This window comes from Ipomoea nil, unplaced genomic scaffold (genome assembly GCF_001879475.1).
Source record: "Ipomoea nil cultivar Tokyo-kokei standard unplaced genomic scaffold, Asagao_1.1 scaffold2488, whole genome shotgun sequence".
Classification (NCBI taxonomy): domain Eukaryota; kingdom Viridiplantae; phylum Streptophyta; class Magnoliopsida; order Solanales; family Convolvulaceae; genus Ipomoea; species Ipomoea nil.
In genome coordinates this window covers 184411-205211 of record NW_017618916.1, presented here as the reverse complement: position 1 = coordinate 205211, position 20801 = coordinate 184411, and the positions used below count along the sequence as shown (strand labels likewise).

General features: G+C 43.3%; 3 protein-coding genes across 3 annotated transcripts; 2 read left to right on the top strand and 1 right to left on the bottom strand.

Annotated features, from left to right (window-relative positions):
- Positions 1-6051: 6051 nt before the first annotated feature.
- On the bottom strand, positions 6052-7116 carry LOC109153473 (cucumber peeling cupredoxin-like). Its single transcript, XM_019301343.1, has 2 exons — positions 6918-7116; positions 6052-6620 (listed from the first exon to the last, which is right to left on the bottom strand). Exons 1-2 carry the CDS (start codon positions 7108-7110, stop codon positions 6178-6180), a joined length of 636 nt encoding a protein of 211 aa, XP_019156888.1. The 5' UTR covers positions 7111-7116; the 3' UTR covers positions 6052-6177.
- A 2655-nt stretch (positions 7117-9771) lies between these two features.
- Positions 9772-11004, top strand: LOC109153474 (cucumber peeling cupredoxin-like). Its single transcript, XM_019301344.1, has 2 exons — positions 9772-10027; positions 10366-11004. Exons 1-2 carry the CDS (start codon positions 9838-9840, stop codon positions 10797-10799), a joined length of 624 nt encoding a protein of 207 aa, XP_019156889.1. The 5' UTR covers positions 9772-9837; the 3' UTR covers positions 10800-11004.
- A 2569-nt stretch (positions 11005-13573) lies between these two features.
- On the top strand, positions 13574-14551 carry LOC109153471. Its single transcript, XM_019301342.1, has one exon. It carries the CDS (start codon positions 13574-13576, stop codon positions 14549-14551), a length of 978 nt encoding a protein of 325 aa, XP_019156887.1.
- Positions 14552-20801: the final 6250 nt, after the last annotated feature.

Here is a 20801-nt window from a genome sequence, read left to right as displayed (position 1 = left end):
AAATACTTTCTAGTGTTCTGAAATCAGGAAGTTGTTGTAGAAATACACATGTTCAAAATGTTCAAGTTGCGTTCTCAATTTAAAATCTCCTAATCTTCAAAGTCTTAAGGGTAAAATTTCGCTACCAACTTGCAAAAGTCATCAATTCTGAATGATCAAGAGCCGTGAGTTGTCAGTCCACAAGGAATCACCATTCACCTAAGAGAAAACATTTCTTAAATGTGGGTAGTTCACATATAAACATTGTCAAAACCTTTTAAACAAATTTAAATCAAAAGTGTGGATCATTAATTTTAGAAAAATGAATCTGGAAAAAAAATATATGTATAAACCATATGTTTTGCCAAGAAGAAGAGATTTTGAGCATGTTAGACAATATGTTATTGTGTATGTTCAAGGAGAAGAAATCATACTTTTAGCAATGGCCAGTTGCAAATCAAATAAGATTTTGAAATCTTAGTCTGAAAATTTTTGTTTAGAGAGTGCAGGTACTTTGGTAGGATTGTTATGTCGTGGAACCGTGTCCACCTTGAAGTTCTATGTTCATAATTATAATATTTATGTTCATAATTTTTTAACTTCATATTCACAATTATTGAACTCTATGTTTACAATTACTGAACTCTATTTTCATAATTATAAAACTCTATGTTCATAATTTTTAAACATCATATTCACAATTATTGATTGTGAATTTTATATTCACAAATAGAATTCTATGTTCATAATTATAGAACTCTATATTCATAATTTTATGTTCATAATTATAGAATTTTATATTCATATTTTTTGAACTTTATATTCACAATTATGAACAGTTTTGGAATCGTGTCCATCTTACTAGGTGGACACGGTTTCACATCATAATTTGCGACTTTAGTAAGGGGACTAAAAAATACTATTAATAACTTTTTATTGGGGGGGGGGGGGGAGGGGGGGGGAGTGGGGCAAGGACCCAAAGCCCCTAGTTACCATGTTCCTCTAAGTCTTATGCCCCTATTAGTACTAATAATATTTTTTTTTGGAGGGGGGGGGGGGGGGGGGGCAAGGCCCGCTGGATTGACTATGTCCCTGCGTCCCTGTAGCCAATACCCAAGTAGCCATTATATATTTGTTTGTCTAAGTATCCAATCAAAATTATATATAGGCTAACTGGTGTATAAAATTCTTCAAGGAAAAACTCGATCTTCTAGTCGAGATAATACTTAGATTTTCCAAATCATCAAGTTGTTTAGATATTTCATTGATGTTTACACTATCAATATTGACTGAGATAATAAATAATAAATAAGTTCATTATCAACTCTTTATCGAGCACATAATGGTACATATTATTCCTTCTTAATGAGAATAATAACTTCATTCGTAACTTTTTAAAGAGTAAATAATTACACATAAATACATATTCCTTCTTCGAGAGGAAAAAACTCAGCCAACTCTTAATTATTTCAGGTCAAATAAATACCTTAATATTTTAATGTTGTGATTTTCACTTTTTCTCACTTTAAGAACTTAAAATCCTTCGAGGACTTTTGAAATTAATATTAGTTGCATATCTAAGTTTATTATTCTGCCAATAATATTATGTAGCGGAACTTAATGCCATTTATCGTGGGAGAGTATATTTGATTAAAATCAATTAAGGGTCTCTGCGTGAACCCATAGGCTATAGACTCGCTTCATATCTTATCACCTCGTTATTCTTGTTTTCCTTCCACACCATTTGTAACCTACAGGGTTAATACCTCAATAGTGTACGAAAGGAATATATTAGCGAGTTGAGCTGTATATGCCTTTAATTGCTCTCTTTATACGTTAATCAATCTAGGCGCTTCTGGCACCTAGTTCTGGATCCAGATTGTCATATAATTTGAGCAATTTGAAGGCAATTGTGTTGTCGACAACTTATAACATTTTTTAAGAATTTCTCTCATATTTATAATTATTCATGACAATGTTTAAGTCAACCAGATTCTAGACATTTTCCACAACTATTCAGATCACATCTGGTTGTCCCGCATCCCTAGTATTATGTTTGTGTGGTGCACCTATGAATTGACTAGGGTTTCTCATCATCTGGACGAGCGTCTCCAGGACTAAATTATTCAAGCTTTTCCAAGAGTGACAATATTTATTTACTAGATCTAGTATAATGATTCTTATCTCTTACACCGATGGATCTCCAACACTTCTAGTGTCAAAGAGTATTGGTAGATATATTTGGTCCTAGTTGGGGAAGGTACACGGGACCTAGCCACTCTTTTATGATCAGTATGATCAATAGATGTGTTTTGGCAGATTTATTTGCTAATATCGCAAATAGATTATCTTCTGAACTTCCAGTTCAGTCTAACTAGTACATGGATTTAAATAATGAAGATATTTTCATTTTATGAAATTTCTTGGCATTCTATTAAATTTGAATCTTATCTCCCCCTAATGCCGAGAAACGATCTTCATTAATTAAGTATACAGTCAGCGTACCTAAGGATATGTATTGGTCTCCTATCATGTGCTCTTGGTATGAATTAATCAAGAGACAAACTTCTTTGGTAGCCTTTTTAGAGGTACGTTGTGGTGGTGATATATTGAAATAGACTACACATTATAAATAATAACGCAGATAGGGAAAAGTTTATTTTGAAACCATGTACTAGGTATAACAATCATAACAATCCTTGAGGGATTGATTTGTGATATGCAGTTAGTTAGATTTGAATAAAAATATTAGGAATTCCCCTTCACAATTTATTTGCTTCAGGCACACTAACATAATCTGACTAACTTTATAGTATCATCTAATCGGACGGTGTTTGCACTCGTCCTAACGACCCTTACAGGGTTTGACAAAATATTGGGGGATTGATCAAATAGTTATTGGCAAGGTTTGATCCAAATGTTGACAGAGGAAAGAGCTCTTAGTTCACCTTCGGTTAAATATATATTCAAAAATTAAGAGCAATAAATTTTATATCTCAATATTATATATGAGATAAATTTTAATATTTAGGACTCATGTCCAATATTTTCTATTGCAAAACTAGCACTATAAACAGGTTTGACTTTGGACAAATAATTATTGACTTTTTAAATTGTATCAAGTCAATTTCACATTAGATATATATAATTTGTCCGAATATTTGTTATCATATAATTAGTGCTATGAATTCACCTTCCAGGCAAAACTATAGTCGATTATTTATGCTAGATATCACAAAATTTAGACTCATATAATCTAATTGACATCACAAGATCAGACTCATATAATCTAATTGACATCACAAGATCAGACTCATATAATCTAATTGATATCACAAGATCAAAGTAAGGTTTAACAACAACAGGTGCAACCTTACAATGAAAACCCATATTGAGAATTCATTCTTTTGTCTCATTTATAAGTTGTGTGATAAATCTCAATAGCTATGGCCTATAACAAATAATTAATTATCAACAAGAAAAATAACAAATTCTCTTATATGAACCTAATCAATAGATTATATGCCAAATGTTGTCAATTAATCAACTAGGCATAGGGTAATATGGCTCTCAAAGATGCCAAGAGAGCAAAATATATATCATCCTAGCATTTAAAAGAATATATGCTAATAAAATGATTTGAGAATTAAATATTCATGATATATCACATGTGACATGAATACATAGCCATCATGAAATAAAACATATTAATGTCCAAAAGGAAAACTGCTAATGAAATGTTTATAAAAGGGATAAGTAAATAGATGATTATCCATCAAACAATCACAAGGTGATCACTCACGATCACCATAATCTTCAAGTTTGTACTGCAATAGATCATCATCATTATCATTCAATATCGCGTTTGCTTCAGGCAAATTCAAAACTTGTGCCTTCTGGGCATCCATTTGGTAATTGAGGACATTATCTTCATAATATATTATGTTTGGTGCCTAAATAGTCAAAGCACTTACGTAAAGCAGTCTCCAAAATCTGAAAGGTGGTCCAATTAGAGACATAGAGATTGGGGATTACACAGTAAAATCAGGGCTCTTAATTTACCTTTTGGGCAAATCTATATCCAAAAATAATGCATAAAAAAAAAACAAAATAATGCATAAAAAACTTTAAACCCCAAGAAATGAAATAGATTTTAATGCCCAATGCTCATGTGAAATAATTAGCACCATCAATAAACTTAAATTTAGGCAAATAACAATTGCCTTTTGGGTCAGAATTAAATCAATTTGTACTAGTGCTATAAATTCACCTTCTGGACAATGCATGTTTATTTGATAATTAATCTATAGTTTCATGTATAAGATGCATGTTGAGATAGGCCTATAGCAAATAATTATTACCAACAAGTCCAGCACAATAAATTCTCCTTTGGCAACATCATAATTTCATAATTATAACTTTCTTTGGTACGGAATAGCAATGTCCTTCTAGCCACATGAAGCTCCTCAAACAACTAAGCAAATTAAGGTTCATACTTCATAGCCTCTGCATATTTGTCCTACTCTCACAGATCCATTCTTCACATCGAATGCACAAAGCTAATATCCAAATTTTCATTTGCATTTATCAACAATATTGCATAAGGAAAGCAAAAACCAAACTGACCTTAAAAAAATTGCTGCAACTTAAGAATGATGTGAAATTAATAAGGCTATATAAAGCTATGAGGCTGCAACTTAAAAATGGTGTAACAATTGTGATCATGTAGGTTTTGCCATTCATAGATTGCAAGGAGAGGGAAACGAGCAGATAACCCAAGCAGCATAAGAAAACAAGTAAATGAAAAGATAATTGTTTTCAAAGCAAAACAACTTTACCGGATTGGAGCGATAGATCCACACAAAAATTTTGGCTTCGTAAAACAAGACTGAAGTTGTGGCACATGGGTCTGCAAGTGCTTTAATTAGCCTTCTGCTCTCTTTCCTTTCACCGCAGTGCCATTAAAATATGAGCTTGAGTCCACCTATCTCTCTACCAAATTTTGATATGATGCCTCTAATTTCTTCTTGCAGGTAGTCTTGGTGTGAAGTGATTTTTTTTTTAATATTCCAAGATTCACTGAAGATATACAGAGCAATCGGCATATGGTTCCTTCTTCGAACAACAAGACCCACCGGTCATGGCCGGAAAACCTCCACCGCATCAGGTCTCTGTGTTTCTTGACTGCGATTGATCTGGGACCTAGGGACGAAGGTCTGGGGTGGCCAGCTGGGACGCTGATCACCTGCCCTTATGCGAGAGATAGCCTCCGGCGACACAGGACGGGAGAAGTGATGCGCCTCTCGAAGCAAGAACAAATGAAAATTATCTCTAGGGCCGTCCCAATTGGCGATTGGCCAACGCGAAGCGGATGTGCGAGTACGCGAAAACAAGGTCGCGAGGAGCCCTGCCGTGAAGACGGCCTACGCGGAGTGCGCAAGGCTATTTGCGTTGTCTTTGTCAGCCTCCTCTGTTCGTCGGAAAACTCGCCGGCTGACAGATTCCGAAATATCCGGAGATCTCCGATTAACAATTTGACCGGCTAGGACGTTCTCAATACGGCCCCAAAACCATCGAGGCCATGCAATGATCGGATCGCCAGAAAAGCCTCCATCGACGCAACCTGATCTCGTCTGGGTCGTCGACCGATCCTTAGGGTCCCCGATCGCGTCTTTTGCCGGAGCACGCTGGAGCGGGGGAAGCCGGCCTCACGCGATGCTCTCCGATCGGCGCAACCAGCGGTTGATTTGGTGATGCACAGTCATTCACTAAGGATTGGCCGGAGGCGCTACCTTCAGCTTCTAATGGGGTTGTGTTTTCAGTTTCGTTTTCTTCTCCAAAAGAACACCGTGCTGATAACGTGTTGTATTGTAGTTTGTTTACTGGCGAAGAAAGAAAACAATAAGAACAAGAAGAAGATAATAAAGAAAGATCAAGAAAAAAGGATTCTCATTCCATTATCATCTCTGTATTATATCAATATATATGGAATCATACCATATGTATCAAGCCGTTACAAATCATATCATTAATGCTAGAATAATGTCCATAATTAGATTTTACAACAGAAACCAAATAGTGTGACAAACAAAAGAATGAAATTCTATCTCTTAATACAAAAAATGAGGTTTATTCAACAACTAATAAACTCTAATTAACCTCATCACACACTGTAAAAAGAATATATATAATCCCAAATTACACAAACAAGGCAAGGGCAACGGAGGCCAAGGTGAACAAGAAACCAGCAACCACCGCTGGCGAGGAAGAATCCGGCGAAGATGGAGTGTTTCCGGCCACCCCCGGAGAGGTGGAATGGGAGGGTGAAGGAGCGTCCGCGGTGGGTGGGCACGGTGCAGATGAAGTCGGAGAAGGCGTAGTAGGGGTGGATGGCGTAGGCACAGTAGGAGGACGATTAGGCGCGGGAGCAGCGTTGCCGGTGACAGTTACGGCTAGCTTCTGGCCAGCCTGGCAATGCCTGCCGAAGGTGCAAATGTAGTAGTGCTCCCCAGCGGAGTCAAGCGTCACGTTCGCCGGTCCGTTCATGATGGCATTGCCGATAGCGTTGGCAGAGGTGCATCCATCGAACGATGCTTTTGGTACTCGGAGCACGTCGTGTTGGTTTGTCGCAAAATTAAACACTAGCACCAAATAATGAAAATCATATTAATGAAAATTACACGTACATTCACTATAGCCCAAACAGAAGGGACAACACAACAGCAAAGATACTCACGCTATTGACTTACTAATCACAAGGTTACAAATTAAACTCTAGCTGAAATGATTTATTAATTTTCCTAGTTTGAGTTGGTTAATTAACTATTAGCAACTTAGACTGTACTGGTTTATCTTTTACTTAGTGCATATTCTCAGATAGTGGTTGTTGTTTTTCTCCTTACTAAAAAAAAAAAAAAAAAGATGAAATTTATACATACCTAAGATGTCTCCAACATTGAATGTCTTGCCAGAAGCCCAGTTTGAGTATGCGGCAGCACCATTTGAAGGAATAGACCAACCAATGTTGTCCCCAACCACATGCGCTGTTTGGGCAGTTCCATGTTGCAGCATAGTAGCCATGGCCAAAGCTCCAAGAACACGTACCATGCACAAAACCCTATTCATCTCCATCTCCACCTGCAGCTGCCAACTTTACAGATTGTTTATTTTCTCTTCACTTTCAGCTGAATGCTTATATTGGAAGTCTGGAAGAGAGTTTATATATATAGTGAAGGGGTTAGTTGTGGAAAGGGTTTTAATAAACTTATTAGGGGGATTAAATGTTGAAGGTCCCAATTGGTGAACGTGTTGTGCTAGGAATGATGGAGGGCCAAAAACGCAAGATGGAAATTTCAAACTTTGGCTAATTCCAAATAAATTGCTGCAAAAATCAATGGAGACTGACTGTCTATATAGGAGTCTTATTACGCCTCATGACTTTAAATCAAAGACTACAATATAATGCTACTTATTTCAGCCCTCTAGAAATTTTGTAAACAAAGAGAACCAGTTCCTTCCGACTATATTGGAGTTTAGGGCCACATCCTCATATCAGTGCTACCTAATAATTATTATGGTAATTAAGCTAAACCGCACTACAAGACAAATCTTTTGTGACACTTCATAATTTAATCACAAAAGATTAAATAGAGAAGTTTTTTTTATTCATATCTTCTCTTTATTTTTTTTCCATTTATGCTTTCAATTATTTCTTTAATATTGTGAATTTATAGTTATATTATCAGTAGCTAAGTGTTTTGGGACTAGGATATTTGGTTTTCTTCTTGCTATTGATGCTTATATGAGTTGTATTGCATAAAGGGGATTATTTAGATGCTCTAGGGTTTGTTGTGCATGTGAATTGGGTTTGTTGTGAAATTGTGTATAATTGTTGGATCCCAATTATATGCTTTATTTGGAGTGTGTTTGTTGCTACGAGAGTAGAGTTTGTACACTAGCCACACATTCACACTTAATGCTCAATACGAGAGTATTTGGGTGCTAAGGAGAATCTATGCCTTGTGTTCTTGTTTGGGCATCCCCTTGGGTTGAATTGCCACGAGAATGGAGTTCAAGGTAAGGTTGCAAGTACAAATAGCTATGAGAGTCAAGAGTGGTATTTGGACACTTTTGTGCATCTCACTTACCCTATGCATGGTTCTAATTCTCTAATTCTTAGTATAATATTTGACATCTTATTTTGAATCAACCAAGTCCGGTCTTGTCTTATTTGTCATTTGCTTAATTAATCATATCAACACAACTCTTTAACGATATGCCCAGTTTCTATAAAAAAAAATAGTTTTAGCTTGTGCTTAACTCCACCTTGCATCAATTCCTAACATTACAAGAGCCATCTCCGATCCAGTGGAACGATATCTAAACTCTATATTGTGACTTGATACTTGATGGATGTGTAAAAATCATCCTTATCAGGTATATATATGCCTTTGGTTACATCTCCTCTATAGTCGCTACTGCCCTTTGGTAATCTATTTGTTTAACAACACTACATGGTTCCCAAATCAATGACTTTCGCCTTTTATTCTTGAACTCGGTAATCACATTACTCCGTAGATGACGGAGATAGTAACGACATTGGACGTGTGGCGGCTGCAACTCTGGTAGATTGTTGGATGTCGTGTCAATGTCTCGATGTCTATATGAAATTATGCAAATGGACTCCTGATTGGCAAAGAGGTGTGTAGCTAGCAATCTAAAAAACTAGGACTAACTATTGTCGTTCTTAGAGTCCACTATTGAATACAAAGTGAGGGAAAAATTTTCTTTGTTTGCATTATATTCATAGCCACAACCAAAAGTAGATGCTCTATGTACTTACCATATAAGTTTGTCTCGTTTATGGTAATAATAGGAAGGTACGTGGTAGCAAAAGTTGTCAATGCCAGACTTTTTTTTTTTTTTTTTTTTGAAAACAGGAGAACTTATCATTAAATCAATTCCAAATTAATGTAACAAAAGTTGTCAATGGCCGACTTAAATGCACTGAAACTTGCAAAAGTTTTCACCTATTTATGACTACGTAACACTTGCAAAAGTTTTCACCTATTTATGACTACGTAACTTGAAGGTCAATCATCGTGCTTGAATTGCTTAGCCAAACGTAATGCAAAAATCTAGGATGGTCATCATAAGACTAATCCTACTTGCCAAAAAAGCTCTCAATAGCTTTTTATCGTTCGTACCAAGTTTTCTTGTACCCAACATCAATTTCGTGAGTTTATTTAACATCCAAGTATCCAACTGAATGTGCTTTATTTTGTACTTGAAATCAATTATCAATTTGTCTTTGATCAAAGTAACTTAGAAATACTGGAACGAGGTCAATTACGACCAATTTACATGTTATTTTTTGCTAACTTTCTAATATATCCCAGACTTCCTTCACTTTTCCCCATATTTGCACGGTATCACAATTTTGAATTGGCACGAGTTGCAACTTTAATTTCCCTTTTTGTTTTGGTCCAATTGACTCTTCAATATATTACTAATTCCATGATGTGGTCCTAAACTCCCATATATTAGGATGTCGATCTTCACCGAAATTCAAGAGGTTTGAAATACGATGGCATTATATTACATTTCCAGAAATTTATTTGAATTAGCCAACATTGAAATTTCCATTTTGCGTTATTAGCCAAACACGTCCACCAGATGGGACCTCCAACATTTAAAGCCCCCAAGTGTATTAACATCATTTCCAGAATTCCTTCACTATATAAACTCTATTCCAGAGTCCCACTATAAGCATTCAATTCCATTCATCTCTTTTGCTCCATAGCTTAGAGCAACTAAAAGTAAAGAGAAAACAATCTGGAAAGTTGCACGCAGGTGGAGATGGAGATGAATAGGGTTTTGTGCATGGCTGTTCTTGGGGCTTTAGCTATGACTACTATGCTGCAACCTGGAACTGCCCAAACGGCGCATGTTGTTGGGGATAACATTGGCTGGAGTATTCCTTCAAATGGTGCTGTCGCATACTCAAACTGGGTTACTGGCAAGACATTCAACGTTGGAGACATCTTAGGTATGTATAAATCTCTTTTTTTTTTTTTTTTTTAATTAACAGTCACTATCTAAGAGTGTGCACTGATGAGTAAACTTTTACTTGTAGTCTTAGCTAACAAAGGATAAGGTAAACCAATACAGTCTAAGTTGCTCATAACTAATTAACCAGCTCAAACTAATAAGAAAATTAATAGGATGTTCTAACTTGAGTTGAACTTGTAATCGTGTGACTAGCAAGTCAATAGCTTGATTAATTTTGCTGCATTGTCTCATTTGTTTGGGTTATAGTGAATGTGTATGTTCTTTAATTTCCTCTAGTTTTTATAAATTAATATGATTTTCATTATTTGATGCTAGTGTTTAATTTTGCGACAAACCAACACGACGTGCTCCGAGTACCAAAAGCATCGTTCGATGGATGCACCTCTGCCAACGCTATCGGCAATGCCATCATGAACGGACCGGCAAACGTGACGCTTAACTCCGCTGGGGAGCACTACTACATTTGCACCTTCGGCAGGCATTGCCAGGCAGGCCAGAAGCTAGCCCTAACTGTCACCGGCAACGCTGCTAATCGTCCTCCTACTGCGCCTACCCCATCCACCCCTACTACGCCTTCTCCGACTTCATCTGCACTGTGCTCACCCACCGCGGACGCTCCTTCACCCTCCCATTCCACCTCTCCGGGGGTGGCCGGGAACACTCCATCTTCGCCGGATTCTTCCTCGCCAGCGGTGGTTGCTGGTTTCTTGTTCACCTTGGCCCCTGTTGCCCTTGCCTTGTTTGTGTAATAGGGTATTTGGTGGTTGGTGCATGTGGGATATGATTCCTTATTCAGTACTATGTGAGTGTGTGATGAGGTTAGAGTTTAGTATGTAGTTGTTGAATAAACCTCATTTTTTTGTATTAAGAGATAGAATTTCATTCTGTTAATTGTTTGTCACACTATTTGGTTTCTTCTATAGACATTTGATTAATAATAATAATAATATCATGATTATCAATCTTTAATGTGGTGTAATGGATTATATTGACTCGGGTCAAATAACCCAATAACTAAAAGCAAAATGAACGTAAAGACAAGAATATTGATTACGGAGACAAAGTTGTATTAGAATGGTTTATGTCTTAACGAGACAATTAGTAATCATTTATACTAATTTGCACCTAGCTACCTCACGAAAAAATACTAATTTGCTCCTAACTACCTCACGGAAAAAAGGGGAAAGTTGGTCGAGTTCGCTTCACCAGGTTGATTTGCTCCGGGTCCATATATAATATATCCATCATAGTGTATTAGTTAATTACGTCTCAGGTTGATTTGCTCCGGGTCCATATATATTCCATTTATAATATATTAGTTAATTACGCCAACCAAGTTGTAGTGGACCAATATTTACCATGTGCATTATGGAACATGTACAAATTATACACATGTAGTTTTTTTTTTTTTTTTGAATGCTACTAGCTCTATTACAATGTAGTATCTGTTCATATACTTTCTCAACCTACTGAAACACAAAGAGCTAATAACGCCTCCACTGAAGCTCGAACTCACAATCTTCCAAACGGAAGTCCAACCCGGGTACCATTGGACCACATAGTCTTGGTATACACATGTAGTTAACATATTATGTATTTGTTTCTATTAACAAATTATGTATATGTTTGATGAGTTAACATATTATATCTTCAGTTTATTTATAAGTATATAATTTATTAATTTAATATACAATTGTACATATATAATATGCTAATTAGATGTACATTATTTAGATCAGAATTTATAATACTCATAATAAATTCTAGTCGACAATATAATTTGTGTATAATCTTATATCACTTTTTAAAATGTAATTCTATTAAATAATCTCACATCTGGTGAACTAAACGTAGCGAGCATTACACGTCTTATACTTGTAGCTATTCGTTCTCTATCTCTGTGCATATAGAACTCTGAGTTCTGACTATGCAAAATGTATAAACAATGTCTACGTTGACCATGAAAATTACATCACTTCTTTTGTTCAGAACAAAATATATTATTTAGTTAATGACATTTAAATTATAACTTTTACAATTTTATAATGAACAGAAACTAAAAATTGGTATTTTTTTCCTGTTTCAGAGACACAAACTCATTTGAAAATGTTTCTAATGGTTTCCTAATAACCCAGAAGTTTATGAAAAAAAAAAAAAAACATTTAGACGATTTCCTAATTAAGAAATTAAAGCTTAGAAATAGATTTCCAGGTTAGAAACTTAGAATTGAAAGCCCTATTTTGTTATAGGCACAGTGCAACTACTAACTGTGATTTTCAGACACTGCTTATCTTCGCCTTCAATCAAGGAATATCAAAAAATATTATGACGACAAATAAAAATTTTGGGATTGATGGAGTGAGGATCCCGGCCCAAGAAGAGGGGCCCAAAGAGAGAACAAGCCCAAGATAGAAGATAAGGGTCAGTAAAAGAAGAAGCCCGACGAGGGCCTGGGCCGAGTCCAGGAGTCGGTCCGGACCCAAGCGTGAAAGGAGACTCGGCCCAGAGGCTAGTAAGAAGCATTCATGGCGGTCTAAGAGCCGTTGAAGGAACACTCAATGCGGCATTCAAGAGGACTCGGTCAAAAGAGCCGTTAAGAGGTCAAAGAGCCGTTGGTCGACTCGGTAACAGCGACCGAACGGTCTGATAGTGTAAATAGCCTTGAAAGCAATGATTAATGTACTTCAATTCGGATGGAGGGGAGCCTGCTATATGAAGGCCCCCTCCACACTTGTAAAGGGGGGTCCATACCCAGAGAAGAAGACATACACACACTTTCTAACTATCCGACGACTCATCTTTGCGATCACTTTTTGAAAGGTGAATCCACCAACCAAAGGTTGTGTTGGACCTCCTTGGGCCCGAAAATCCAAAAACCAACACTAGCACCGTCTGTGGGGATCGATACAAAGAGCTGCGTAACTCTTTGAGCAAGGCGAGTCTAGAAGTCGACCAGAAAAGCATCACAAGCATGTCAGAAGGACGAGACCAAGCGAATAACCGCGATAATGGAGTGGAAGCAGATCTGAGAGATCAGTTGAACCAACGAAACGCCCAAAGTCAGGAAAACGAAACGGCACCGGTAAACCGGCAGCCACCCATGATACCCCTCACTCCGGAGCAACTCCACGCGATCGGGCGAGCCTTCGCCGACGCAAGTCGAGGAATGAGGGAGCAGTCAGTTTCTCGACCGATGCCTCGCCATCAACGACCGTCCCAGAGGCCGGAAGACGGACAGGAAAATCGACGGGCAGAGAGCCAGCCAGTACGATTAGTCCATTCGAGGCTGGGTCCGAATGCTGGGCGGCAGCCTGCACGAGAACGACTAGGAGAAAGGGAGCCCAGCCGCACACCCGCAGGGCCCCGAGATCGGGAAACCGGTCGGGAAAGAGCTCGCACCAGGAGAACTAAGACTCGGACACGACGGACCGAGCGCGTAACGCGCAACGATGACCGACCGGCCGAATCTGAGGTCGGCGAAAGTACGGAATCCACAGGAAACCACACTCGCAATGAAGGCGACATGGCCCAATTGGCCCGAGAGGTACGAGATCTGAAAGAACAAATGGGGGGAAAAACCAAATCCCCCGGGCAGACGTTGCTCACCGCTTTGCCATTCTCTTCCGAGATCATGTCCTACAAAATACCCGGCGACTTCAAATTTCCGGGACAAGCCACCTTCGACGGATCCGGAGACCCACGCGAGCATCTGCTTAGCTATCAGGCCAAAATGCAGGTCCTGAGAGTGCGAGACCCGGTGATGTGTCGCGCCTTCTTGCCCACGCTGAAAGGCTCCGCACAAAGGTGGTTAGTGGCGCTGCCTCCTAAGTCGATTCACAGTTTCGAGGAGTTAGCCGACCGCTTCATGAGACATTACGCGGCCAACATCAAGCCACAGAAGGATCTGACTCACCTGGGAGACGTCCATCAAGAGGAAGGCGAGTCCCTGAAAGCCTACTTGGTTCGATGGCAAAAGGAGATTCAGTCTATCGAGGAGGTCGAAGATCAGACCGTACTCACTTTTTTCATCGAATCTTTACGATCCGGGCAGTTGTATCGGGATCTGCGGGATAACCGCCCGACTACTTACGCGGAAGCCATACACATGGCCAATAAAAGGGCTAACACGGAGCAGGCCATGAAGCATAAGCGACAACGCGAAATCGGAGGATCCATCAGCGGAAAGAGGACCCGCGCGGAAACTAAGGAAAAGCGCCCGGAAGGGGCTCGGCGACCCGAGGCTAGACGTCCCTATGACAAGCCTGTGGTCCATCCCTACAGAGCGGCTCCTCAGCACCCGGTGCATGAGGTTAAAGCGGTCGCTCCACCTCCGCCCCCGCCTATCGACGAGCGTATGGCAAGTGAAGAGACAAGTAAGAACTCTAAGTACTGCCGCTATCATAAGTCTTACACCCATAGTACGGAAGAGTGCTTCCATTTGAAAAAGGTCATGGAAGGAATTATCCAGCAAGGGACCCCGCCTCCTAATCAGTGGAGGTGAAGGTCAGTAGCGCGAGAAGACGATGATCCCGCGGTCGCCGCCGAGAATAGCCGCGGCAAGCGGTCGGCCACTGAGGAGGACGAGACCCAGTAGCGTCAAAAGCCAGTTATTAACATGATAGTCGGCGGACCGGAGGGCGGCGACTCAGCGAATACCAGAAAGGCCTGGGCTCGACAACTATACGTTGGGACAGTATACGGGCGTGAAGAAAACTCGAAGAAAGTGTGCCGAGAACCGATCACGTTCACCGACAAAGATTTGCCCACAGGAGAGACACCGCATCGAGACGCGCTGGTCATAGCAATGGATGTAAACGGAGTGGTTGTTCAACGGATCCTGGTCGACACCGGAAGCAGTGTCAACGTGCTATACCTTGAGACTTTCACGAAGATGGGATTGACTCGAGAACAGCTGAATCCAGTCAAGACACCACTCGCCGGTTTCACGGGAGACTCGGTGGAAGTAGAGGGGTCCATCACCCTGCCAGTGGAAGTCGGTAGCTATCTCGACGTACAGCAGCTCAGCATGAAGTTCATCGTGGTAGACTTAGTTTGCTCACACAATGCTATACTCAGCCGACCAGGCCTGGAGGATCTGGGAGCACTGATCTCCATCGAACATCTTTGCTTGAAATTTCGCACGCCGAACGGGATAGGAACGGTGCGTTGCGATAGAAGAGTCGCCCGCGACTGCTACCTGCAAGCCTGTAGGGGGATGGGCAAACGTGGAATGCAAGTCCACGAAATCACGGAAAATCCCCCAAAGAAAGCAATGATACCCCGCCCGGAACCGACCGTGGAATTGGAAGAAATCGAAATCGACCCTAAACGGCCGGACAGGCGGGTCAGAGTTGGTGTCGGTCTCCCCGAGGAGACTCGGGAGGAAATTATCCAAGTACTCCGAAAACATTGGCCGGTCTTTGCCTGGGGGCCAGAGGATATGCAGGTGTCGACAGGTCCATCATCGCCCACCGACTCGCCGTGGATCCGGACCATCGGCCAGTTGTACAGAAAAAGCGGTATCTCGCCAATGACAGAAGGGAATTCGTAAAGAAAGAGGTGGGCACGCTGCTAGCCGCGGGCCACATCCAAGAGGTTAAATACCCGGAGTGGTTGGCAAACGTGGTCCTCGTACCGAAACCCCCAGCGTGGCGGATGTGCGTAGATTACACTGATCTTAACAAAGCCTGCCCAAAGGATCCGTTCCCCTTGCCACGGATTGACCAGCTGGTCGACGAGACGGCAGGGTCGGCCCTACTGAGCTTTATGGATGCCTTTAGGGGATATCATCAAATTTTCATGCACCCGGTTGACGAGGAAAAAACCGCGTTCCTTACACCAGACGGGGTGTATTGTTACCGGGTTATGCCCTTCGGACTCAAGAATGCTGGGGCCACCTATACTCGGATGGTAGCTCGGCTATTCCAAGACTTACTGGGCAAATCCATGGCGGCCTACGTGGACGACATGTTGGTCAAAAGCAAAGAACAGGCCAAACACGCGGGGGACCTGGCCGATTGCTTCCAAGTGATGCTAAGGTATAATCTCTGGCTGAACCCAAAGAAATGTGCCTTCGCGGTGCAAGGCGGAAAATTCCTAGGATACATGGTGACTAAACGAGGCATCCAGCCCAACCCGGAAAAGGTCCAGGCCATCATCGATATGCAGCCTCCCAGCACCGTCAAAGATTTGCAACGATTGACTGGTCGACTAGCTGCCCTCAGTCGCTTCTTAAGTAAGGCGGCGGATAAAACTATACCAATCTTCGAGGCGATGAAGAAGAAGGAAGGTTTCGCCTGGATGACCGAGTGCCAGCAATCGTTCGAGGAACTAAAGCAGTATCTTTCCACACCTCCGGTGTTGTCCACCCCACGGGAGGGTGAGCCTTTGTTTTTGTACTTGGCCGCCTCCCCCAAGGCGGTGAGCTCGGTACTGGTTCGGGAAGAGGAGCGTGCCCAGCACCCGGTCTGCTACGTAAGCCGCTCCTTAAAAGCCGTCGAGACACGGTACACAGCCTTGGAGAAGATTGTCTATGCACTAGTAATCACCGTACGCAAGTTAGCGCCCTACTTCCAAGCCCATACCGTCCGGGTACTGACCGACCAGCCGCTGGGAAGCATACTGCGAAACCCAGCGTCGTCAGGACGATTGGTAAAATGGGCCGTGGAATTAACCCAGTACGGGATCGAGTATCAACCACGACCATCCATAAAAGGGCAGGCCTTGGCCAATTTCCTGGTTGAATGCACGGCAGGGGAAGAAGAGAAAGAACACACCACGGAAGACCGTTCAAGTGAGTGGTGGGAGATGCACGCGGACGGAGCGGCGAGTCGACAACACTGTGGAGGCGGAATCATGCTGGTCACTCCAGAGGGGTTCCGACTCTACTACGCCCTGAGTTATTTGTTCCCGACGTCTAATAACGAAGCCGAGTATGAGGCTGTGTTGGGCAGCCTTCGACTCGCCAAGGCCTTGGGAGCAGAACGATTGCGGATCAAAACTGATTCCCAGTTAGTGGTGGGACAGATTTCCGGCACCTGCGAAACTAAGAACGTCTGGATGACCCAGTATAAGGAGAAGGCGATAGAAATGCTGAAGGAGTTCGGAACATATGAAATAGAGCATATCTCCCGGGTGGACAACATCGAGGCCAACATATTATCGAAAATCGCCTTAGAAGGAATACTGGATCACCTCGCCAAGATTTTCCAAAAGGAAGAGTTAAGTCGTCCGAGTATAGAGGAAACACCATTGGAGGTCCGACAGGTAAATGTCGAGGAATGGGATCGAGAGAAAAATCCCGAGATGTTTTGGATAGAAGACATCCGGCGGTTTAAGGAAACAGGCGAATTATCAGAGGATCCCGGAGTCGCCGCAAGGATTCGACGAAAAGCCCCTTCATTCCAGATCATTGACGGACAGATGTACAAGCGGTCGTTCGGGGGGCCCCTCTTGAAATGCCTACTCCGGCCCGAAGCCGAGAGGATAAAGGATGAGGCGCACCGAGGGATTTGCGCCGCCCATCAGGGGGCCCACACGCTCGCCCGAAAGCTAGTCGTCCAGGGGTATTATTGGCCGACCATGATGAGAGATTGCGTGGAATGGATAGCCAGGTGTAACATTTGCCAAGCCTTCGCCCGGAAGGACAGTCGGCCGGCCACCTTCTACACGCCGGTCACCACGGCCATCCCTTTTGCTAAATGGGGAATCGATTTGTTAGGACCACTACCAGTCGCCCGGGAAAGCTTGAAGTTTTGTGTAGTGGCCATCGATTACTTCACAAAGTGGGTCGAGGCCGAACCACTAGCCACCATCACCGAGTACCAGTGTCGGCGCTTCCTGTGGAAGAAGGTGATTTTCCGCTTCGGCCTGCCCGAGCACGTGGTTAGCGATAACGGCAGGCAGTTTGACTACCAAGCTTTCGCCGACTTCTGTCGCCGGCATAGTATACGACACACCAAGGTATCCGTCGCATACCCCCAGGCCAACGGGCAAGTCGAGAATGTGAACCGGACCATAGTAGACGGGATTCGGAAGAAGTTGGAGGACATCGGGGGAAATTGGGCGGATGAGCTCGACCGGGTCCTCTGGGCCTACCGAACTACGCAAAGACGGGCGACTAGAGAAAGCCCCTTTTCCCTAGCATATGGCTTCGAAGCCAAGGTCCCAGTGGAGGTCGTGGAGCCCACCTACCGGGTATGCAGCTATTCCGACAAAGAGAATGAAGAAAGCCTTAGAATTGAAAATAACTTCCTGGAGGAAAGGAGGGAGGTGGCGTGCGCCTGGATGGTCGAATACCAACAAGCCGTAAAAAGGTACCGTGACCCGAGGATTCGCCCACGAGCCTTCCAGGTCGTCGACCTCGTATTGCGGGACCGGCAGGCAAGCCAGCCCACGGAAGGGGGCAAATTTGCGATTAAGTGGGAAGGACCTTATCGCATTGCTTCAGTGGTGCATGCCAGTACCTACAAGCTCGAGACCCTGGAAGGAAAACCCATAGATCGACTTTGGAATGTCGTCCATTTAAAGAAGTTCTACCAGTAAAGAGGTTAGGCGTGTACTCGAGTTTTAGAAATCTAATAAAAGGACACCTTTTACCCTCGATTGTTGCCCTCCACTCGGCGAGAAAAGATAGGAAACAAGGGCCCAGACCCTTAGTCGTTTCCGAGAAAAAGCCAAAAGGAGTCGTCTCGACTGAGGGACTCGGCGAGTATATCAAGAAACAACGGGGCACTGAACCTAAACAGTTTCTAAGAAAAGAAAAAGCCTAAGGAGTCGCCTCGACTGAGGGACTCGGCGAGAAAAGATAGGAAACAAGGGCCCAGACCCTTAGTCATTTCCGAGAAAAAGCCAAAAGGAGTCGCCTCGACTGAGGGACTCGGCGAGTATATAAAGAAACAACGGGGCACTGACCCTAAACCGTTTCTAAGAAAAGAAAAAGCTTAAGGAGTCGCCTCGACTGAGGGACTCGGCGAGAAAAGATAGGAAACAAGGGCCCAGACCCTTAGTCGTTTCCGAGAAAAAGCCAAAAGGAGTCGCCTCGACTGAGGGACTCGGCGAGTATATAAAGAAACAACGGGGCACTGACCCTAAACCGTTTCTAAGAAAAAAAAGCCTAAGGAGTCGCCTCGACTGAGGGACTCGGCGAGAAAAGATAGGAAACAAGGGCCCAGACCCTTAGTCGTTTCCGAGAAAAAGCCAAAAGGAGTCGCCTCGACTGAGGGACTCGGCGAGTATATAATGAAACAACGGGGCACTGACCCTTAACCGTTTCTAAGAAAATAAAAAGCCTAAGGAGTCGCCTCGACTGAGGGACTCAGCGAGAAAAGATAGGAAACAAGGACCCAGATCCTTAGTCGTTTCCGAGGCAAAGCCAAAGGGAGTCGCATCGACTGAGGGACTCGGCGAATATGTTGAAAAACAACAGGGCATTGACCCTAAGTCGTTTTCTAAGGGAAAAGAAAAGTTTAAAGAGTCGCCTCAACTGAGGGACTCGGCGAAAACGGATGGAAAGCAAGATCCTTGATCACGGAAGTCCAACAAAGCGGAAGAGTTCGAGGCCTTAAGTTATTTCTTGGGAACCCAAAAGCAGGAAAGAAATAGAGGCAGTCGAAAGAAGCAAAGAAGATTTCATTAACAAAGCCCAAGAAGGGGGGCCAGCCCATACAAAAGAAGGCTACCGAATGGAAAGCCCTAAACTACGGGGGAGGGGGTGTCAACATCAACTTCCTCGACTCGAGCTTCCGCCGATGGTCCAGCTGGAAGGACGAGTGAGGAGTCTTCCGCCTGAGGAGGCGGCTCTGCAAGCTCTGAAGGCTCCGCCACAGGGAGAGCTGCCGGATCTGCGGACTCCGCCACAGGGAGAGCTGCCGGATCTGCAGTCGATGCGGGCTCTGCAGTCGCCGGCAGAAGGTCCAGCACTGGCTTGAGGCCCCAGCTCTCGAGAGTGAAGGCGGAATCTCGGGCCAACAAGGCGGCTTAGGTCTCCATCTGAGCCTCGCGGAAACCTAGGCGATAGTCGCGCTCACCCAAGTCAAGGAGATAGTCATCTCCTTCCGGCGTCGCCAGCCACTCCTGGGCGATCTCCTTCTGCCGAGCCGCCACCGCCGCCTTCACGTCCGCCTCGAAGGCCGCCGACTTCTTGTAATCCTCCACCGAAGTCGCAGCGATGGTCGCGACCTTGTCCCGCTCCTCCTCCCACTGACGAGTGACCCTCAGCAGCTCGGAGGTGTGCACTTCCACCGACTTGGCGTGCTTAGCCTGCTCTTCCAGGCGAGCCTCCTCTGTTTGGCGCAGACGAGTGGAAAGAGACTGGAGTCCCGTCTTGTAACCCCTCAGTCGCCTGCTCATCTCCATCTGGAAGGTGAGGTTCTGCAAGAACAAGAGGAGGTCAGATAAAGAAGAAGAAAAGGGACAAAAAGGGACGACAAGTCAGAAACACTTACGCGGTACGATTGGCGAAGCGAGGCCTCGAGGATGTACTCGTCCGGCATTGCGCCGGTCATCTCCACGTCCTTAGGCAGAAGGACATGGTCGGCCCAGGAACGGACGGAAGAGCTGCATTGCCAGATTTGGGCGTCCTCGTCCAGCTCGATGCCTAACCGGATCCTCTTTGGAGCCGGCGCGTCCGATTGCTCGACTGGCCGCTTAGAGCTTGGGCTCTAGGAAGGAGGAAGAGGCGGCACTCGGGAAGGCGAGGTGACGTGCGATGGCGTCAGGTCCACCACGGTACGTGGTGGTGGAGGGGTCGA